The 23,843-nt window shown below is 33.2% G+C and overlaps 1 protein-coding gene across 4 annotated transcripts; it reads right to left on the bottom strand.

Annotated features, from left to right (window-relative positions):
- Positions 1–10,958: 10,958 nt before the first annotated feature.
- Positions 10,959–13,286, bottom strand: LOC111365818 (protein SPEAR3-like). Of its 4 annotated transcripts, none has more exons than XM_022986331.1 (5): positions 13,059–13,286; positions 12,821–12,919; positions 12,135–12,202; positions 11,948–12,032; positions 10,959–11,219 (listed from the first exon to the last, which is right to left on the bottom strand). In XM_022986331.1, the coding sequence occupies exons 1-5, from the start codon at positions 13,266–13,268 to the stop codon at positions 11,103–11,105; spliced, it is 579 nt and encodes a 192-aa protein (XP_022842099.1). In that variant the 5' UTR covers positions 13,269–13,286; the 3' UTR covers positions 10,959–11,102. The 4 variants fall into 4 exon arrangements, with proteins under 4 accessions (XP_022842099.1, XP_022842101.1, XP_022842098.1 ...); XM_022986333.1 differs by having other exon boundaries at positions 11,948–12,036; XM_022986330.1 differs by having other exon boundaries at positions 12,135–12,220.
- Between the last annotated feature and the right edge of the window lie 10,557 nt (positions 13,287–23,843).

A 23,843-nucleotide genomic window follows, 5' to 3' on the forward strand; every position in this document is an offset into this window, starting at 1 on the left:
TCATTATATTGTGATTCTTGATTCTTAGCATGATTACAATTAAATTCAATAGATTAAGCAAAATTTAGTCCCCCATTACTTCGTTGGTTGATTCTATAGTAATGTGATGATGGATAAATAGTGATAAATTAGCCAAAATGAACTCAACATTTTGGAGGAGCTGCGATAAATCCAAGGTTGCTGCTGCTACTTGGGATTATCATGCAACAGCTACAACCACCAAACTTCACATTAGTGAACAACTATTTTAGAAGCAAGTCAGTGATAAATATTATGTTCATAACATATCATAAAATGGATACTCCTATTTCTAGAAAAGAGTTGGAGAAATTTTGAATGCACTTACTCAGAATATTAGAAAAAACCACTAATCAGTTAGAAAATTGCTTTTGCAATTTCCAAATGAAAACAGTTGGCCAGGAAGTAACAGATCCATTAATGATGCTCACCTTCTTCACAGTCATCCTCGAATCCCGCCGTCATTTCTTTTCCACGTAGCCGACACAATCGTCGTCCCTCATCTTTCTCTATTGACTGTTACCATCACTATTACTACCAGCAGATCCAAGCGTGAGCACAAACTCAAGCCATTTACTACTACATCTACACTTCTATCAACTGTTCAGTGAGACGATCGAGGAAAGCTAAGGTACTATGCCGAACTAGCATCGAAGCTGTTGGACGAGAGATTTGAGGACTTTTTAATGATAGCAGAGAGTGTGGTGGTTTTGGGGTTTAAAGGTAGAGAATTTGTGGGTTTTCTGAATATCAATGCTTGTGGTCTAGAGAAACAGAGCCCCGAGAAAATCTATGATAGAGGCAGAGATGGTGGAGAAACTGGATATGATAGTTTGACTAGTTTGGGGGGTTTTATAAACATATTAAATACGATATTGGGAGGTTTTAATCTTTTTAGGGTATAAATCTAATTTGAAATTTATTTATTCATTTCTTTTTTCAGAGTAGTGAGCCTAATTTACTCAATTTTAAATGTCTAGCATGGAATTAAAATACAACTTGCTTATTTATATAGTAGAACACCTTTTGAAATTGTGATTTAATACAACTAGTCCACCTAAATCATGTCCAACCACTTGAGCCTAAGGTTCGCAAAAAGCGCACTAAGAACTTTAGAGGTGCACATCGCAAAGGCTATCCCCCGCGCCTTTTCATGAGAAGCTGAACAGTCATAAAGTTTTAAAAAATAGAATTGTGGCTTGACGACGTGGTAGATAGTTGGTTCGATGACTTTACATTTGATGTGGAGCTCACGTACTGGTGATGTAGTGGCGGTCATGAGTATATGTTGGAATATTGTGGTGATAATGAAACCAAATTATCACATACCGTATGTGTAGTTTAGATATCAATTAAGCATACCATATATGCATATACCGTATATGTCGCTTACCATATTTTTAAATAGCTTACCATCTATGTAACTTACCATATTTGCAGCCTACCGTATTGACAGGCAACTTACAGTATTTGTGCCTTATCGTATTTGCAGCTTACCATATATGCTGCCTACCATATTTAAAAAAAGGTCACCGTATTTGCACAAAGTTTTCACAAACTGTTTTATTCCATTTCATATACAGTGAGTAACTTTACACATATTTGCTAAATACCATATATGGAACTAACATACCGGATATGCACTTGCATACACCAAAATGTAGAAATACCGAATTTGAATATATTATCTAAATAAATACTGGTTGGAAACTAACAAATCGAATGTTATTAAATTAATTAATTTTCTTCAGAATTTATTTTGACATACATATAATAAACAGTAAAATTATATGAAGCACATATAATAAAATAAACTAAAAAATCTACGAAGCATAAGATTAAATTGTAAGTAAATTCCAAATAAATCTGCAAGAATAAATCACAAATATGTGAATTGCAGAAAATAAATAACTTTTCAACTCAAGGCCTGTGCGAGTATAGTTTCCTTAAACAGATTCGCCTCCTCACCGCAAGTGTTTATGGTATACTCCAAGCATCCGTCTCGCAAGATACAAAGGTAAAGTCGGTAAAATCTGAGTACCATAGAAACTACTTCGATGAATTGATTTAGCGTCTGAACAATATCACCGCGACCTTATTGGACAGATATGCGTATGCAAGAAACTATGACCCTACTGGACAGATGCAGATGTAGATATCCGAACAGTGCAGAGAGGGAATCGAACGATTTTTTTCATCTGAGAAGATTGCTGGAAACTGAGTTTAATTATATAGACTTAATTTGTCCATTAACCATTGGAGTTATATAATTTTCTAGAGTTTTAGAAACTCAAAAATCAGTGGAGAAAGCAAGAAAAAAATTGTAAAACGTGGGCTCTCCAAAGGGGCCAATTTTTGCTTTGTTCGGTCGACATTCATGTACGCAAGTCGCACCCGCACACAATTTTAAGGTCCGAAACCAATTTCGATTCGAGATTTGCACCCCCTACAAGTACACGTGGAGAGAGTCTCTATGCTACACATGATTACACCTGTCCAATGTATAGCCATATTGAAAGTTGTTCTTGCTTTCATATTTTTCCTATGTGAGACTAAACTCATTTTTTTTACATAAACCATCTTTCAATGGTCATCTTTGAGCTCCAATTTCTCATTCACCCAAGCTTTATTTTTGGCAAATAAATCTATAATTTTGATGTTCTCACAGAGGAGAACACAGAACAATTTTGATCTTTCAAATTGGACTAACGGGTCCCAAGGAAAATTTTGCCAAAAGTGAGTCATTTACTCATTTTTTCCAACAATTCTCCACATGAATGAAAATTGGGAGAGACACGAGACCGCGAGACATAAGATTTAGTGATAAAGTTCAATTGAAGCCTACATAGGATAGGTAGGTATTACCCTTTGAACCTTCCCTTGTGAAGGCATATTTACTTTACTAGCTGACCAGTAGATGTGTTATCCTTGAACTGTTTTGCCGTTTATGTAAACGATTATATATTTCACACAAGATTCTTCCTAACACAATTCACTTCTCATTATTATGTTCATTTTGGCCATGAACATATGCCTGATTCTGTGAGATTTCTTAAGAATTGAACCCCACACAATTCTCTTAGAAGCAGCCCCACTTCTCTCTTACATAGGTAATTTCTTATTACAAGTAACCCGCATTACTTAGCTCGATTTTCAACGTATAAGAATCATTAAAAGCCTATTGCTCATCCTTCATCCTTACAGGCATCACTGTTACCTCATAGGAATGGACAGGAGGTAACACCCCCACAATGATTTTATTAAGTCTTTACAATTAGGTTGTCCCTTTGAACCTAGATCTTGGGATCTCCAGTCAACTAGTTTGGGTTTCCTTTGTAATGACTTATTTATTCAAGGGCTTAAGTCCTATTCCTTTCGATGACTTCCCAACTAAATCTCTATTTAACCCATTAGTTAGCAGATCTGCAATGTTATATTTTGACCTTACATAGTCAATAGTGATAACTCCAGATGAGAGTAGTTGTCTTATGGTATTGTGTCTTCGATGTATATGTTTAGACTTACCATTGTACATGTTACTCTGTGCCTTTCCTATTGTTGATTAACTGTCACAATATACGTAAATCGTTGGCACAAGTTTTGACCATCTTGGAATATTCTCTAAGAAGTTGCGCCTCTTCACCACATTTATCTAGAGCTATAAACTCAGATTCCATTTTAGATTTGGCTATAACTGTTTGCTTAGAAAATTTTCATGATATGGCAGCACCTCCCAATGTGAACACAAATCTACTGGTGGACTTCGAGTATTTTATATCAGATATTCAATTAGCATCACTGTATTCTTCAATGACCGCTGAATATTTGGTATAATGTAGTTCATAGCCACGAGTATATGTTAAGTACCTTAGTACTTTTACTATTCATTTCCAATGATCAGCTACTGGATTACTCATGTATCTACTCAGTTTACTGACTGTGTAGGCTATGTTTGGTCTTGTACTACTCATCAAGTACATTAGACTTCCAACAACTCTCGAGTATTCCACTTGAGATACACTTTCACCTTTATTTTTAGATAGACGTTGACTTGTATCTATAGGTGTTCTAGCCAAGCCAGTATCATTCTATTTGAATTTTTCCAAAATTTTGTCCACATAATGTGACTGACGTAGAACAAGCCTATATGATGTTCTTGAGATTTTGACTCCAAGTATAACATCAGCTAAACCCATATCTTTCATGTCAAATCTCGAATTCAACATATTTTTAGTGGATTCAATCATCTTATTGTCACTACCAACAATAAGCATGTCATCAACGTAAAGACACAAAATGACATAGCCATCTTTAGTGTTTTTGACGTAAACACATTTATCACACTCACTGATTTTAAATCCACTCTCTATCATGACATTATCAAATTTTTCATGCCATTGTTTGGGTGTTTGTTTCAAGTCATACAGTGACTTCACCAATTTACAAACTTTCTTTTCCTGCCTTGTGATGAAAACCCATCGGGTTGTTCCATAAAAATTTCTTCCTCTATATCTCCATTTAGAAAGGCAATTTTAACATCCATTTGATGTATTTCAAGATTTCGCAAAGCGGTAATCGCAAGTATCAACCTAATAGATGTTATTCTCGTCACTGGAAAATACGTATCAAAGTAATCAAGGCCTTCCCTTTATTTGTAACCTTTTATGACTAATCTGGCATTGTACTTTTCGATAGTTCCATTTGCTCTCATTTTCCTTTTGAAAATCCATTTATAGCCTAGTGGTTTACTTCTTGGAGGAAGATCCACTAGCTCCCATATATGATTTTGCAGTATATAATTTATCTCACTTTTAATGACATCCTTCCATTGAGGTCCTTCCGAGGAATTCACAGCTTTTTAATAACTTTGAGGGTCACTTTTTAGCATATAAGTCAGAAAATCAGGACAATACGATTTTTGGTCCTTTCCCTTTTGCTACATCTAACCTCAGTCTCCTCTTTTAGTTCTTCGTCATGACTATTTTCAGTCATAATCTCATATCTTCGTTTGGAGGAGCTTGCTTCCTCTTTGGACTTGTACGAAAATACATGTTCAAAGAATGAAACACTTCTTGATTCTAATATCATATTTTTGTTGTATGTCAGGGATTTTAAAATCATACACAAGAAACTGATAAGCACTACTATTGTGTACATACCCAATGAAGATGCAATCTACTGTCTTTGGCCCTATCCTTACCTTCTTTGGTGTTGGAACGGCCACTTTAGCAAGACATCCCCACACTCGTAAGTATTTATAGGAAGACTTTCTTCCATTCCATAACTCATAAGGGGTCGTTTCCATTTTCTTTTGGGGCACCTTATTTAAAAGGTAATTTACTTATAACACAGCTCCCCCCACATATTTCGAGGTAACCCAAAACTTATTAACATTGCATTCATCATTTCCTTTAAAGTGCGATTTTTTCGTTCAGCAACACCATTTTGTTGCGGTGAATAAGATGCGATGGTTTCATGTATGATTTCGTGTTATGTACAGAATTCCAAAAATGGTGCTTCGTACTCACCACCTCAATCGCTTCTTAACACCTTAATGTTCTTATTAAGTTGAGTTTCAACTTCATTCTTATAGAGAACAAATTTCTCTATAGCTTCATCTTTACTTTTTAGCAAATACACATAACAGTATTTGGTGCTATTGTCGATAAAAGTAATGAAATACTTGTTGCCACCTCTTGTTTGTATGAGTTTTAAATCACATACGTCGCTGTGAATTACATCAAGTGGTTTTGTGGTCTGTTCAATTGATTTAAACGACGACCTTGTCAATTTTGTCTCAACACAAGTTTCACACTCATGTTTGGAATCAATATGGAACTCGGGTATGCAATTCAAGTTAACTAATCTACATAAAGTATCATAATTAACATGTCTTAGTCTACCATGCTACAAATTGGAGGACATAAGCAAATAAGCAGAAGAGTTTGCTTTATTTATTTTTGGTTTAACGACCATTACATTTAGTTTAAACATACCGTCGAAAATATACACTCTTCCGACAAACATTCCACTTTTTGACAAAATAACTTTGTCTGACTTAAATACAATGCGAAAATTATGCTTATTCAAAAGCGACCTAGACACTAGGTTCTTGTGAATTTTTGGCACGTATAGCACATTTTTAAGAGTCGACTCTTTTCCTGAGGTCATCTTCAGAACCACCTTTCCTTAACCCTTGATTTCAGAAGTTGCTAAATTTTTCATAAACAACCTTTTCCCATTCTCAATTGCTTCAAACGCAACAAACAACTCTTTATCAGAGCATATATACCTAGTAGCACCGGTGTCAATCCACCACTCTTAATGGTTTGAACCCACCATATTCACTTTAGAAACGACGGCCGAGAGATTCAACTCCAACACATCTTGTGCCATGTAGTTAACCACATTTGCTTATTTCTTTTTCTTTGGCAATCTACACTCCAAAAACTCGTGGCCAACTTTGTCACAATTAAAGCATTTCCCTTGAAATTTCTTCTTAGAAATTCTACCTTTCAGTCCTTACATTTAGTTTAAACATACCGTCGGAAATATACACTTTTTCGACAAACATTCCACTTTTTGACAAAATAACTTTGTCTGACTTAAATACAATGCAAAAATTATGCTTATTCAAAAGCGACCCAGACACTAGGTTCTTGTGAATTTTCGGCACGTATAGCACATTTTTAAGAGTCGACTCTTTTCCTGAGGTCATCTTCAGAACCACCTTTCCTTAACCCTTGATTTCAGAAGTTGCTAAATTTTTCATAAACAATTTTTCCCATTCTCAATTGCTTCGAACGCAAGAAACAACTCTTTATCGGAGCATATATACCTAGTAGCACCGGTGTCAATCCACCACTCTTTATGATTTGAATCCACCATATTCACTTCAGAAACGATGGCTGAGAGATTCAACTCCAACACATCTTGTGCCATGTAGTTAACCACATTTGCTTCTTTCTTTTTCTTTGGCAATCTGCACTCCGAAAACTTGTGGCCCACTTTGTCACAATTAAAGCATTTCCCTTCAAATTTCTTCTTAGAAATTCTATCTTTCAGTCCTTGCTTGGTTTTTTTTGCCACCGGATGGCTCAGACTTATTTTTGTAGTTCTTACTATTTTGACCAAGCTCCACAACATTGGATTTAGCCATACCAGGATTGAACCATTTCTTTTCAAAACTCTTGTTGTCTTCTTCAATTTTAAGTCTAACAAATAGTTCTTCGATGTTCATTTCCTTTCGCTTGTGCTTAAAATAATTCTTGAAATATTTCCATGCGAGGGGCAATTTTTCAATAATTGTAGCCACTTGAAAAGTTTCACTCAAAATCATTCCTTCGGCATGAATTTCGTAAAGAATCACTTGGAATTCTTGCACTTCACTGATAACTGCTTTGGAGTCCACCATTTTATAATCTAAGAATCTACCAACAATGAACTTTTTAGCTCCGGCATCCTCAGTTTTATATTTTCGGTCCAACAACTCCCACAACTCCTTAGCAGTTTTCATATTGCTATACACATTGTACAGCGTGTCTGCTAAACTATTCATAATATAGTTTCGGCACAGAAAATTCGAATGGTTCCAAGTATTAAGTGCACTGATTGCTTGAACATCTTCCTCACCGTCATTGAGTTTTGGAGTAGCCTCAGTAAAAAATCTCGCAAGATTCAAAGTGGTAAGATAAAATAGCATTTTCTGCTGTCACTTTTTGAAATTCAAGTCATTGAATTTCTCCAATTTTTTCCCATGATTAATCAGAACATTAACGGTATGGCCAGTTGTTGGAGCAACAGTTTGACTCATAACATGACTTGGCAATCTAGTCACAATCTGAGCCACAACAGAGCTTGGCCCTTGAGCCACAACTGAACCCATAGCCTGATTTCTAGTAAGCATAGTCTGGGTCACATCCATGTTGGTTGATTCAGTTGCCATTTTTGAAAGTCAAAACAAAAAAATTAGTTTCTCAAATTAACAGTATAAGAAACCAATTTTTTTCTTAAAAAATCTGTTTTAAGGTTTGTTGGAATATTGTGGTGATAATGAAACCGGATTATCACATACCGTATGTATAGTTTAGATATCAATTTTAAGCATACCGTATATGCCGCTTACTGTATTTGTAAATAGCTTACCGTATATGTAGCTTACCATATTTGTAACCTACCGTATTTGTAGGCAACTTACCGTATTTTCACCTTACCGTATTTGCAATTTACCGTATATGCTGCTTACCGTATTTGCACAAAGTTTTCACAAACTGTTTTTATTTCATTTCATATACAGTGATTGACTTTACACATATTTGCTAGATACTGTATGTGGAACTAACATAACGGATATGCACTTGCATACATCAAAATGTAGAAATACTGAATTTGCATATATTATCTAAATAAATACTGGTTGGAAACTACTAAATCGAATGTTATCAAATTAATTAATTTTCTTCAGAGTTTTTTTTTCGACATACATATAATAAACCATAAAATTATATGAAGCACATATAACAAAATAAACTAGAAAAGCTACGAAGCAAAAGATTAAATTGCAAGTAAATTCCAATAAATCTACAAGAATAAATCGCAAATATGTAAATTGTAGAAAATAAATAACTTTTCAACCCGAGACCTGTGGGAGCACAGTTTCCTTAAAATAAAGTCTCTCCTCACTGTGAGTGCTTATGCTTTAAACCAAGCGTCTGTTTCCCAAGATACAACGGTAAAACTCATAGAATGTGAGCACCACAGAAACTATTTCGACGAAGTGATTTAGCGTCTAAACAATATCACCACGACCATACTGGATAGTTATGCATATGCAAGAAACTACAATCCTACTGGACAAATGCAGATGCAGATATCCGAACAGTGCAGTGAGGAAAGAGAACAATTTTTTCGTCTGAGAAAATTGCTAGAAACTGAGTTTAATAATACGGACTTAATTTATCCATTAACCATTGGAGTTATATCAGTTTTTGGAGTTTCAGAAACTCGAAAGTCAGTGGAGAAAGCAAGAAAAAAATTGCAAAATATGAGCTCTCCAAAGAGGTCAATTTTTGCTTCGTTCGGTCTGACATTCGTGCCCACAGGTCGTGCTTGCACACAAATTCAAGGTTCGAAAGCAATTTCGATCCAAGATTCGCACCCCCCTGCCCGCGCATGTGGAGAGAGCCTCTATGCTACACATGATTACACATTTCCAATGTATACCGATATTTAGGGGTGGGCGGGGGTCGGTTCGGTTCGGTTCTAAAGAGAATCGAACCGAACCAAAATTTTCGGGTATTTAGCAAATGGAACCATCGGGTCCAAATATAATTATGGAACCGTTCAGGTTCGGTTCCGTTCGGTTCTATATTATAATTAAAATTTTTAACATTTATAACAACATTATATGAATGCAACTAATGACACATTCAATGGTTTTAAAATGTCAGAGACTAGTAGACTACCTTATTCAAATGATCGTTACGGTCAAAATTTCGATTGGCGGAGGTCGCAGCTTCGATCGAAGGTCACAGCTTCGGTTGACGATTGTATAGGTTTTGGAATGTCATCGAGGCTGCAAGAGTCAAGACAACATTATGCACTTTAGTGTAGATGTTTAGGATTATTTAGTGGGTTGGATCTTCTTCGGCTAAGAAATGAGACAATAAAATGGGCAATTTGGCCAAAAATTAAAAAATTAAAAATAAAACAAATTATTGGTCCAAAAATTTGGATTTATAAATTGTTAATTTGTTTAGAAAAAATTAAAATTAAAATAATTTGCTTTATTCAATATAAAAAAAAAATTTGAAAGATTCGGTTCTTCGGTTCTTGGTCTAGAACCGAGATCCGAATCATATCTGTCGGTTCTTAATTCAGATACCCATTCGGGTATTTAATTTGACAAGAACTGTCGGGTTCGATTTGGTTCGGGAGATTTGCCCAGCCCTAGCCATATTTAAAGTGGTTCTTGCTTTTATATTTTTCCTATGTGGGACTAAACGCATTTTTCCCACATAAATCATCTTTCAATGATTATCTTTAAACTCCAATTTCTCATTTACCTAAACTTCATTTTTGGCAAATAAATATATGATTTTAATACTCTCATGGAAGAGAATACAGAACAACTTTGATATTCCAAATTGGACTAACGAGTCCCACCGAAAATTTTGCCAAATGTGAGCCATTTACTCATTTTTTCCTACAATATAGTCAACAAACCTATTATCTACCCCTCACCCAAGTCCCATCACCCTTTTCCCTTTCCCTCCCCCTTTAGCTCCCTTGTACGCTTAGTAGAAGGGAAGGGTAGGATAGGGTAGGGAGATTTTGAGAAATGCTACTTGTACAAGATGTTTTAACAGATGGAATTATAGAATGTTGAGTTGGCATGAGTTCATATCATTTTGGACAAAAACAAAGTTAAACCAGCTAATAAAATCTTGCTAGCTCAACACCTGTAACTCCGTCTATTAAAAAAAAAATGTACAAGTAGCATTTTTCAGGGATTTTTTTATTATTAATTTCAAGCTAATAGGAGAGAGTGACATGCTGAATGATTTGTTATTCTTTTTCAATCTTGAAAGGGCTAGAAAAGAGTTAGATTCATTAATTTTTACTTAGTTGGGGAATATGTTGGTTGACTTCTGCTGCAGTCTAGTTTACACCTCAAGGTGATGTACAGAAAATTAAGGCAATCAAGTAATTTTCAATAACCTTTCAAATGTCCAAACTCTGATGAATCTCCAGTGATTCTTCTCTAGTTCAACATATCATTGCCCTCGAACTGAACTGGGATTAGTCTGATGTTAGTGAAGTCCTTACCTCGACTTTAGGCTGCCTTCTGCGAACATTTCAGGTTTGTTTTCGCAATCTCATCTTCATCAAGCACCTCTCGGCAACTCTTAAGATTAGCAAAGAAAATTTCGTCGCCAATATAAAACCATAAAAAAGTATGAAATAAAATGAAATCATAGCAAAGTTCAGATTTTTTGAGCATCAGAATGCCAATGTTTCATCACAATGTCAGTATATCTATCAAACAAATCCAATTCTTAAGCTATGTTGCAGACAGTAGTATCCTAAAGTGAAAGTCTGAGTTCCAAATCTAATTCTTGAGTAGAACTAGATTCGAAGTTCTCATGATTAGAGCCCACTGAATCATTCGGACCTTTCTTGTTCTTCTCAAGGAGTGAATCCTGCAGAATAAATGACAATGATAACGAAATTGTTGTAATCAAATTCATTTCTACGTTACAGGGTAAAAAAATTTGGTGCTATTTACTTGTATCTAAATTTCAAGTGAGTCGTTCAACCTCTATTATCTTGGCAAATGAAAATGTTAACTTGCCAGTTGATAATTTGTGTCAAAATCAAATATAGTTGTTTCATTTCAACATTCATATCATTTTTATTTTGAGCAAGGAAATCTCCCTTTATTCAAATATCTTTAAAAGGAATTGCCGGTTAATGGAACTTGAGAAGGCGCTGAATCGTCTTTTGTTCATGACGCTTAGCCTAAAAGGCTCTCTTTCTAATAAACTAAAAGTTCCCTCGAGATCCTTTATGGTAGTAATGTGGACGGCAGTGTATTCAAAGAAAAACAAGGAAATGGTTTTGTGCACGAGAGTTTAAGGGCCCGTTTGGCTAATTTTATGAAAATGTTTCTGGCAGTTCGAAGAGATTTTTGGAGAAGTTGGTGTAATGTGACTTCCTCTAAAAGCACTTCCAAAATAGAAAATGCTTTTAAAAATTAGTTTCCAAATAAAAATTAAGGAAGCTACTTTCAAAAGCTATTCTATATGAAGCAAAAGCCATGTGAAACGATCCTAAATGAACATGCTAATGTTGAAATAAAAGATAAACTGACTCAATGATAAACCCACTTGAAATTCCCAAATTCAGTGACATCTCGAAACATTTTTACCTGTATTTGTAGGTTCAAGAAGTGTCTTCTCATGCTTGGCTGCACAAACTGTTGGGTTCCTGAGACCGCTTGGATCGAATCCCATCTGTCTCGACTCGTAAATGATATATTTGGTAAGTTAGATTGAGAAATAAAGAATTAAGAAAGAAAAACTAAATTTTATGAATTATATTGGTGACATACATACCTTGTAGCATTTATTTGTTGGGACTCTTCATATTTGATGTTTTCCTCTGCCAAGTCTGGGCAACCTATCTGAAACGTGGCCAAAATCTAAAAGCTAATTACTGTACAATGGAGTCATTAAGCAGCAAAGAAATTAAAATTTTGCTTGGGAAGAATTATAAACTGATAGAATAATTGGTGGATAATTGGATTGTACTTTTAGGTTCACTAGAGCATGTAATTGAAAATAAAATTTGATCATATATAAATGATTTATAAATATTACTAAATCATGCAAAAAACATGTGCTCTGTGCAATTTTTTGGCTGAATTCATCGTGATGTACCAACATTGAACAAGCTTATATATGGACGACGAGAGAAAATCCCAACTGATGATTACCAATCTTTGGTCGAGAATGGTCGTGAGATTACAACGATCATTATATCTAGTTCAGTTAAGGTCTACTTAGCATTAAATTAGCTATATTCATTACAAAACCATGAAAAAAAATGCTGATTTTATTGGAAAACTAGAGAAAAACTTCAGAATCCAGAAGTTCACTATAGCCACTGATATACATCTTAACACTTTTTGTCAAATATTAATCTCATTATAATTATGACTAGAAAACTATAAGATCTAATTAAAAAAATCCGGTGATCATATTGCAATGTTGTTTATAAGGATTGCTGAAGTTTCTCATACCATGATGCCATGGGGAGTTCGAAAACCATAAGAAGGCGACGACAATGACGAGTATGAAAAACTCGATGATGAGTAGGTTGCTTGAAGTCCCATATCCTCCTGCAGGTTTGTCAATTGATGAAATCCATATACCAATAAAACTTTACATATTCATAAGAAAATTTGAATAGTAATTAGGTCAAATCTTTTACATAAAAAATTTGTGGAAAAAAAAAAAATAATAATAAGCACTGCCCACCTGGCTGAAATTCTCGAAATAAGGATTATGATGGTAAGTAGAGCTCATTTCATGTAGTCTGATCTTCTCTAGTTGAGCCACACCAAGGCCTCTTAGGGGTTTCTTGCTCTTGTCTGAATTTCTCTTCTTGCCTCTCCTGAATGATGATGATGATGATGATTCTAGGGTTTCGTTTCCTAGGTTTTGGTCATCAGAATTGCTGCTGGCCATCTGTTTAATTTTCTATCTTTTTTTTTTTTTTTTTTTTTTAACCCAGGTGTCCCAGCTTAGCCGGACTAAATCCTGGACCTCTAGCCCCCGGCCCCTCAATGACTAGTGGAGGTAAATCGCAGGTTGTGCCCTTGTTGGTTCCCAGGTTCCCACATGGCTTTTACTCCTTTCCCAAAGGGACCCTCCTCCATGGTTATTACATCACTTGGCTGCTCCAACCAGGAATCGAACTCCCCACACTTGGTTCCAGAGCCCCCCAATGTGATTGTTCCGCCAACTTGGATGTGCCCTGGGGGACTAATTTTCTATCTTAATTTGACTGATGGAGGGGAGATCAGTTAGGGTTTAAGATAGCTTAACAAATTAACTTTCTTGCAATATTGGTGAGGACTTTGCTGAAAAAACTGCAATGGGATATCAAAGAGATCTTCTGATATGCTTTTAAGCTGTCAACATTTTTCACTCAGCAATTAATTATTGCATCGCTGGATCAGATTTCTTTTGTAGTTTATTTGATTCATTGTCTTCAAAGAAGTATTTAAATTCTTATTTGCTAAAGATTTTTTAAAACTTATTATTCTTCAAATTTATTTTCAACTAGAAATTTTTTTAATAAAATAATTTTACATGTAAACCTTTATTTATTTATTTTTTTTTTTTTATTTTTTGTCAAGTTAATTTCATCTATATGTTCATTTTCTTCAACAAACATATGAGGTATTCATTATTCCAATAAAATAATTTTACACATAGATCCGTATTTTTTTGTCAAGTTAATTTCACCTATATGTTCATTTTCTTCAACAAACATTGTGAGGTAAAGATATATTAATTAGCAAAACTCGCAATCTAGAATTTACCAATAAAGAAAAACTCTAAATTAGAATTCATCTGAAAAACTTTCTGAACTAGAAAGATCCAAGTGATTGGAATATACTGTAACACTACAACATGAAAATTTGAAACTATGATGTAAAATTTTAGTTATAATCACTTGAAATCTATGGGATACTAACCATTGGATTGCCTCTCGAGGCATAACCCAGTAATGCAAAGAATAGGAGTGAAGTAGTCTTAACTTTGCTGGCAGTCGCAGTGTGAGGGTTCGATTCCTGATAAATGAAATTGGACTCTTTGTCGGCACCAATGTACATGCAAGCTCTTATTCATTGGTCTATTCGGAGATATCCCATGATTTACCTCCCTCACGATACTCTAGGGGTAGGGCGGTGGGGGCTCTTAAGGTTGGGGTTCAACCTTTTTTTTTATACTAACCATTGAATTTGCTTAATCTAAAGGTCACGATTATTTGTTAAAAATATTTGTCAAATTTATGTGTAGGAGGAACGCTTCCCCCTAAAATTATAACTTTCGAGAGAAGAATTCTTCTTTCAGGCACTCCTAAGGTAATGGTTATCTAAAACTCTTTGTTAATAAGTACTCCTCACTTCATCGTATTTTTGTTTTCTTGTGACATTCATACATTATATTCTTATGTTTTGTTTTTCATTCCGAAAACTCACGAAATACGACGTGAGAAGAAATTAATTTTCCTTAAAACTACACGCGATAAATTATTTTTATACATATATATTATTATTTTTTTTAAAAATAATGTTATGTGATTGATAATTGACTCATTTTGCATCCATTTACAGTGATCTTTTTAGTGAACATTTTCTTGTTTTTTCGTGTTCTCCTCTGCATGGCTTGGTCTGCATTAAAAAGCCGAATCCATTGAATCTTGTGAATGAAATTATGAAATAAATTATATATTTTTATACTTGTATATATGTAATTGCCATTATTTCAAAGATATCTTGGGAAATTGTCTACTATCTCATCAAGGAAACATTAATTTGGAAACAATTTACAGATGTAGGAGTAGTTTTTTTTTTCCCCTCATTTAAAGGCGGTCTATAGTGTACCATACTTTAAAGGGAACGCTACTGTAAATGGAATATCCCGCGAAATAAAATAAGAATCATGAGTACAGTTGTTTTTGCTGCTTCGTCAATTCGATCGAGTATGCTCATTACCTCAAAGACCCATGAGAGAGCCTCCTTTTACATTTATAATGGGATACTTGGACCATCTAAGTAGTAATCCAAAAGACCCTAAAAATTCAGGACCTAAATTTCAACTCAACTTGCTTAGTATAAATAATAAAGAAGTAAAATATACTGTTTAGACAGATCAACCTTTAATTAGGGCATAGTAAGAAGATTAAAAGTACAATTACATAGTTTTATCTATTCTACTCTTCAATATTATTATCCAGTGGCATACATTCCAATTTATGAAACAAGTCACCTCGATTTTTAAACTCTAAAAATCATACGTCAAATGATAAACAAACACGAGCTTACTCAATTATGAAAAAAATCACCAATTGTTATATAGCAAAAGTGTCATACAATTGCAAAATAAATAAATATCGAAAATTAAAAAATGTCAATCCTTTCATCTAAAAAAAAAAAAAAAAAAAAGAGGCAGGCACAGAAGGAAACCGGGGATTATGTTGATCACATTTGATATTATATTTTTTTATTAAATTAAAATATTGTAAGAAAAACTAAAAGTAAGGGGAGAATATCCATTGTAGATTGCGGGCACATGCCAAACTACATTGGTACACAATTCCCAAGGAGAAACGCTGCCGTTTTGTCCTTCCAAGTGTGATTCTATTAGACAACAAATCAAACCTCAATCCCATAATCTCATATGATATCAGATTACGATCTATTAATAATTTGAATGAGTACAAGGATTTGTGCCCAACTGTGTAAAAAGTTTGAGGACAATGTCTTAGTGTGCTTAGGATCACACAGTTGTCGTCCAACTATATGAATTGTTTAACAAAAGAATCATACAAGATTCTTAAAAAGATTGATCCCATTATCCCATTTTTTAGTAGCATAATCATGTGATTTTCTTCATCAGATATGACGTGGCACAATGAGATCTCATGTGACATGGCAAAGTGATGGTACAATTTAGGTGGTAGTGAGATTCTCTGTCTATACTTTGAATCGGTTCGTCTATTTTTCGAGGACAATTACATAGGTTGATATTTTACTTTACAATTAAATAGAGATCTAAGACTAACAAAGTGGAATCTAGGTAATTACATTACACTAAGGGTTTGATCCCAAGGCATTGCACTAACCATGGTGCTTATGAAAAAGTTATCTATATTTTAGTGTGAAACTAGTTTTGAATAATCAGACCCTATTCATCACCATGTAGAGAGATGATCAAGTAAGGAAGATAACTGGATACATTGTAGAGTAGCAACTACCTTTAAAAATAAAAGTCTCAAAACATAAGAATGGACATAATGAAAAAAGAAAAGAAAAGAACACTGTTTGCAACTGCATCTATTAAACCCATATGACTGCATAGGTATAATTTTCTTTCCGTCGGACAGCATTCAGTATTTTGGTTATATCTTTTTCTCTCGATACCCAATTGAAGTGATTCAAATGTTGGAAAGCTAATTCAAAGCGATACAAATCTTCTAAAATACACTGTTTTCAGTTCAAACGTTTGTTATGCCAAAATGGGTCCCAAATTGAAACTGAAAATCCGAAGCCAATGTTTGCTATGCCAAAATGGGTCTAAAACTGAAACTTAAAATCCAAAACATACCTTTTTCGATTGAAAATTGATGTGTGATAATATTTTAACTATAATTTATTTCATCGACTTTTTTCCTCATTTAATTGACCCTTAGAACTCTCCAATCTTCATCGTGACATCTGACGTAGCATTTGAGTGTTTATACTTTAATACCCTAACTTTGAATTTGCTTCATTTTAGCCCCTTTTCGCTCTTAATAAAAACAAAAAATAACATATTAGGCACTAATATATCCAAAAAATAACAAACTATTATCATTTATGTCCCGAATAAGTGTAGAAAGTATACTTATCAAACCTCAAACTTGAATCATTGTTTGTTCTCAAACAAAACTAAAATTCAACTATAGAACAAACACACGAACATCCGAAAATATTTATCTTGCTAACTCGTCATTTTATCTCAAAATTGTAATCATAACATTAAGCCCCTGTTTGATCCCCTCTCTCTCCTATTTTCAACCACACAATCTTCCATAAAATAATATTATACGTAATCGAAAACTTTTCCTTCTTTTTCAATCAATCATTTTTCTAAAAAATACTATTTCCCTCATTTTCATTTTCATTTTCAAGTAATGGAAATCAAACAGAGGCTAAATCTAAGTACAGCTTCAAGATTACAATACAGAAATCAAAGTCTACTTTTCCAATGCAAAACCAATGTGTGTATCAAGAACTAAGCATAGCACCATGAAACTTCAAGTTGTTTTATGCCAATCCTTAACAGTCAACTATGTTCACACGCCCCAAACTCATTCTTTTCACTCTTTAAAAGTGTTGCTCTAAGGTTAAATTTTATGTTACCTTCACCTCTCTAATTTAGGTAAATTTCAGCAATTGCAGTTTAACATGTCAATAGATAAGGATTCTCAATCAAGTTTGATTGTTTCAATCTCCAAGACTTAATTAGGCTAATTATCAAAAGTTGAATTTTCCTAAATAAGTGTTTGGACTTTAACCAAAGCTCATGCACTTGCTTTTTCTGATTTTTTATATTTTTCTCGATTTTTTTTCTTTTTTTTTTCTTAACTTTTGTTTTATTTGTAGCATTCTACCTTTTAAGCTTTCTAAATGGCCTATATAACAAGTTTTAGACCGATAACTTCCAAGTCTGTTGATTTTAGGGCAACGGGTTTTAACACCCTTACAGGATTAATATCTCGAGTCAGAAAAGCTACCAAAAGAGAAATTTTTAAATAATTTTTTTTTATATCTTGAATAATGCAATGTCTCTCATTAAACCCATATCCAAGCAAGCAGACATCTAATTTAAGACTCTCACCCAATTTCATCCTATTGATCTTAGAAAATCCACACTATTTTTTCACAAATAGAGTCCCCATCTATTTTCAATCTTCCTACAAAAATGAAATCTCCCCCAAACAATGCTAATATTTGGTCTAAGGATATAGAATTTAGTGATTTGGGTTTAGCATCTAAGGTCCATTATTTCAATCTATTCAATTATGAAATCAACTCATTATTATACTTAACTTAATTCACGTGCTCAATAAATATCAAATTTCACATGAAAAAGCAAAAATAACCTAAGCATGCAACATATTAACATTAATAGATTAATTCATAATTCAATATATTCTTCATTGCCAGTCAAGTCAACTAACTCACAAAAGCAGACAATCTAATTGAAAAAAAAAATATTTTTTAAAATTTTAAAATTTTTTATTTTATCAATAATTAAATCAGTAAAAACCATCAAAAGAAAACTCAATATTTTTCATCACCAAACTTAAAGTGGACATTATCCTGGATGTTGTAAATCCTAAGTCCGCATAGAGAGTGGTGGGAAAGAAAATGAAGAAAATACTCTCCTGATGTGGCTTGAAATCCAATGACTAGCTTTTCTTATTACTCTTGTTGTCTCCTTAGTCGACATTTCTTTATTTGTCCCGCATCGTCATATTACTGCACAATGCCATTAGATAAAATATTAAAGATCAAATATCTGGAACAAATATTGTTTAGCTTAAACATCTAATAAATCAACTAAATCTCAAGGACCTAAGGGAAAACGAGAAATGGATGGTAAGTCCCTAATAATTAAATAAAAACCATGACTAGAAAGCATAAAAATAAAAGGGAATAAAGATTGCGTTGCCTCCCAATAAACACTTTGTTTAAAGTCCTTAGCTTGAGTTTGTTGTTTCTATGATCTTCATAAAGTGGCTTGAAAATAGAGTTCTCAGCCCTACACTTAATGCAGTCGTTGCATTTTATTGACTCATCTTTAAGTCTACAAACAATCATGCTTCAATAGCTATCCCTATCAATATTTCCTCGTGCATATGGCTTGCTTTTGTAGCTCTTCCAATAATCTACTCTATGGTAATCCTCAAATTTGAAGGGTTGCTTGATTGGATTTTCCATGGTGAAGCTCTACTACTTATCTTTTACCCTCAGGACTATCTCATTAGTATCAAAATCTAGCAAGGCTCGACTTGTAGACAAGAATGACCTTTCTAGGATTATTGACATCTGATATGCCTCTTTTATGTCAAAGATGATGAAGTCAGATGGAAAAATGAACTCTTCCGCTTTGATAAGCATGTCTTGGACTATTTCGTAAGGGCGATTCAGTTATCGATCCGCCAGTTGAAGGATAATAGATGTTACCTTAGGATCTCCTAATCCTAATGTCCTATAAAGAGGCAAGTGGATTAAACTAATACTCGCTTCTGAATTAATTAAACAATTTATATTTTTTAAATTTTCTCTGAAGCGAGTGAAACTTCCCGGATCTTTAATCATGGGAGGAATCCTGCACTTAATGATTGTGCAGTACTCTTCAGATAAAGCTATTGTTTTATGCTTGAGCAGCTTCCTCTTCTTAGTCAATAACTCCTTTAAGAATTTGGAGTAGTTTGGAATTTGAAAGATCGTGTACATAAAAGGGACGTTGACATGCATTTTTAGGACTGCCATGAACTTTGTGAACTGCTTCTCCAACTTTGTATTTTCAACCTTCAAGGAAATGAAACTATGTGTGCAAATGCTTTGATAGATACTATTACCTCAACTTGTGGACTGTTCGAAGGCATTTGTTGATCCTTCTCTTTTGATTCTTCATAATACTCCCCATGTTCTTTGCCCTTTGGAGATACTTGAGTACCTTAAGTCTCGTTCCTTCTTGCATTAATCTTCGGTAGCTGAACCCCACTTCTAATGGTGATGGCATGTACCTGAGTGGCGAGAATGAATGATGATAACTCTTTAGATTCAAAACTATCTACCTCAATTGCTAGTATCCGCTTCCGTAGACTTTTCTCTGTATCACTAGGCAGTGTACCCTATGGTTTGTTGGTTATTGTAGCTACTATTTGTCCTAACTGCTATTCCAAATTCTTAATAGAAGCCTGCTCATTCTGAAAATTAGTTTCAGTCTTTGTGATGTACTAAGATAGCAACTGATAATTCTAAAAATTTGTTTTAGTCTTTATGATGTACTGGGATTGAAAATATTCCAACGATGGCCTTCACTCTTACAAGCAACTTCCTTATCCTCTAAATATCACCAAAAACAATAATCAGCATACTCCAATTTGTGTCTTGGGTCAAGTACAATAGCAATGAATAACAATTGGTTAACATTTTCCATTTTTCTCCAATACTATAGTCAAAATGTTTCTTCATGTTAATAGCCATATCACTCAAAAGATAATAATCACTTTTACTCCATTCTTCCAATTTGGTTACAATTGAACATACTTCATCAATATAAACATTAGAGCTCACATGCAATTCAATTTTTTGGCCCAGTCCTACTAACAATTGTTATTCTTTTTTTTCATGCATGATTCAAATTTGGACTTATCTACCACTTTCAAGTTGGGCAATCTTGTTTCTGGAGATTTAAGTATTTGCAATTTGTCACTCTCAAGTTGAGCAGTCTTGTTTTAAGTAGTTTGTGGTACTGTTTTGCATTAACAAACTTCAACTCTCAACACAATTTTTCTGCTCAATTTGCTCTATGTCAATCAAGAAAGAAATGTTTTAGTCTTCATTAACTGACAGGCAGGATAGTAAACATTGTTGGTTTAATTTTAGCAACAACCATATAATTATATGCAAGTTCAGTTCATTGTTTACTATGTTCACCTTTTGCTCTAGTGAACCTTATGCAGCCAATGTTGAAGAACTAGTTAATATGAACTATCTTTTATATTTCAAGTCTTACATGCCTACAATAATATTTCTCACATCCATTGCCCACACCCCATAGTAGAAGTTGAAGTCACACTTGATGTTGCAACTTGCCAACAATTTAAAGGTGCAAAAACTTTTTTATCGATGTTCTGTGACTCTGATTTAGCGACTCTCAATTAAATCATTGATGATATTATTCAAATTTCACCTAAATAAAGTATTTATTATTGGGTGAAAGATGTTTATATATCTATTATCTGACTGGTTTCATAGATAATCTAGCACTTTTCATTACTGTAAAATGGTGAATATAAATAAAAATACACGTAAATTTACTAGGCTGAACAATTTGTTCTTTTATATTTTAAGAGCTTTATTAAATATTATATATGATAAGAAATATTTTATTTGGCCAAGATATTTTCCTAACTTGGACAGTGACAAACATAAACCAAGTTCTAAATCCCTGTAAATAATAGGAGGCTACAGCCCACATTCATTTCTAAACTGCTTTTTCCTTCCTCTTTTTATTATTTTTTTTTTGTATAAATATTTTCGGTTTTTGTTATGGTTTTTGTCTTTTAGATATTTCATTGTCAAGTGATCTAGTTAATAGTTGCATTTAGATTCTAATTGTTGGATTAATAGAGAAAATTAGGTTTGAGCATTTTAATCGGAATCGAACCTTTTGAATCGAAATCAGAGGTTCCGATCCGAGAAATAAAAGGTAAATTAGGAATCGTGAATCACTGGGTCTGGGTTAGTTGTTGATTCTTGAACCAAAACTGTGGATACTCAAATAAAATTGAATTTTTTATATAAATTTTTACAGTTTATTGGCTGGGTAACAAAATACAAAATTTAAAAAGTTTAATTTGGGTAGTAATTTGTCTAGAACTCTAGATTCTAGCCCTAAAAAGTTTAGAATATCTTCTACATTTTTGGCCTCTCATCTCACATTAGATTGTTGCATTTCAGAGGTTAATTAGTATATTTTAATTTTTGTAATTTGGGCTTTTTATGAATTAAAAGTTAAGGTTGTAGTGTACGTTGATAAATCAAAGTGTTTATTCTTTGCAGTTCAGACTTTTAATTCTCTTGCATTATTTACAAATTTAAGTGATTTTTTTAACTTTTTTTATAACACATGGTAAATGAACTTGATATATTCATAGCTTGTGCTGTGGTGTACAGTTTTTGCTATCTCGAGTTCGTGATTCTTTCTGAAACATATATATTTTGTTGACAGAGCAAATTCAATATGTGGACTCCAATTTCTTGATGTTATATAATGATGTATCTAATTAGTATTTTTTATGTCAGTTATTTTTAATAGTTGAAGATTTAAGCATTGCCCATAAATAAAATATAGGCTTTAGCATGTCTCACTTATAGATCAAAAAAGATTTATTAAGAAAAAATCATATGTTCTCAAATAGTAATTTATTTTTTGATATTCTAATTTTCTCATCTTTTCTTGGTACTAGTCATAGTTGAACGTGCAACTCTAAAATACTTTACATGTGCTATAAAAATAATATTGTAAGATGTGAGAATATAAAAAATAATTGACATAAATTGTTTATGTGGAATGAATTTTTGATTCAAATGAGAGAAAATCAATTAAAATAGTCCATCCATTCATCTTTTCGATTTGAACTCAACGACGTCCTACGAATACCATCATTTTTTTCATCTTCATTTAATATGCACTGAATATATCAATTGAAATTATTTATTATAGATACTCATTACATCCCCTTGCCATTTATCTTCTCTATATCTTAACATTCATTAAATAATGAATTTATCAAATATAATTAGATAAATAAAATACACATTGAAAAACAAAAAGTAAGGTAATGACCATGTCAAATGTACATTCATCATAACTAAATAGTTGACGATAAATAATGATAGTATTTTTCAAATGACTAATAAATTAAATATGTATTTAAAAACGAAAAATTATTGAAATAATTAAATACATGTTGAAAAATGAAAAGTAAAGTATTATTGAAATAATTGAATTATAGTAAGAAAAAATATTCAAAAAATAATTCTCACTTGATGTGATATTCAATATATTATAAGTTTAGTCTCCACTATTAGAGATGGCAAAAATATCCAGAATTTTAAGAACTTTTTTTTTTCATCTTTAAGTAGATGAAATGTATTTTTTTCACATCAAGTGGTCGAACAATCATAAGTGGTGTTAATGAATGTACATTATCTTTGTAAAAACGTTTTAAAACTTTTTTTTATATATGTAGATTAATGAACAAATATCTTTTTAGAAAGTGTTCAATCTGCAACCCGATACAAAATTTGAGTTTTTACAAATCTTTAATGTCAAATTCATTTTTTAAATAATCTGCACTATTGTTGAGCTTTTCAAGAGCTCCAATTAAATTTAAATCGTCAACATAAACTAAACAATTGCAAATTCAATATTTATTTTCTTTATGAAAACACATAAATAGATATCGTTACTTTTATAAGGAAAAATTGCAGCAGTGGTCCTTAACCTTCTCATTTATTTTGTGCATGCGGAGATTCCTAACCTTTCATAAATATGCACCTAAGGTCCATTTGGATGAAAACTATCTAAAACACCGTTAGTTGATTGAGAAAATTAAGGAATCAATATCCAGTAAAATCGACAAAAACACCATCCAAAAACACCGTCCAAAAAGGTATCAACATCCAATAAAATAGTCATGGTAGCAGATAGTACAAGAAATTTTCTCAATCAACTGACGGTGTT

This window comes from Olea europaea, chromosome 17 (genome assembly GCF_002742605.1).
Source record: "Olea europaea var. sylvestris chromosome 17, O_europaea_v1, whole genome shotgun sequence".
Classification (NCBI taxonomy): Eukaryota; Viridiplantae; Streptophyta; class Magnoliopsida; order Lamiales; family Oleaceae; genus Olea; species Olea europaea.

What these genes read in the sequence shown, in the direction of transcription:
- LOC111365818 (XM_022986330.1), bottom strand. Translation starts at nt 13,268, where the DNA reads ATGGCCAGCAGCAATTCTGATGACCAAAACCTAGGAAACGAAACCCTA. An exon ending in ATTTCGAGAATTTCAGCCAG is followed by an intron (nt 12,920 to 13,058) that starts GTGGGCAGTGCT and finishes ACAAACCTGCAG; the next exon opens with GAGGATATGGGACTTCAAGC. An exon ending in TCTTGAACCTACAAATACAG is followed by an intron (nt 11,220 to 11,947) that starts GTAAAAATGTTT and finishes TTTATTCTGCAG; the next exon opens with GATTCACTCCTTGAGAAGAA.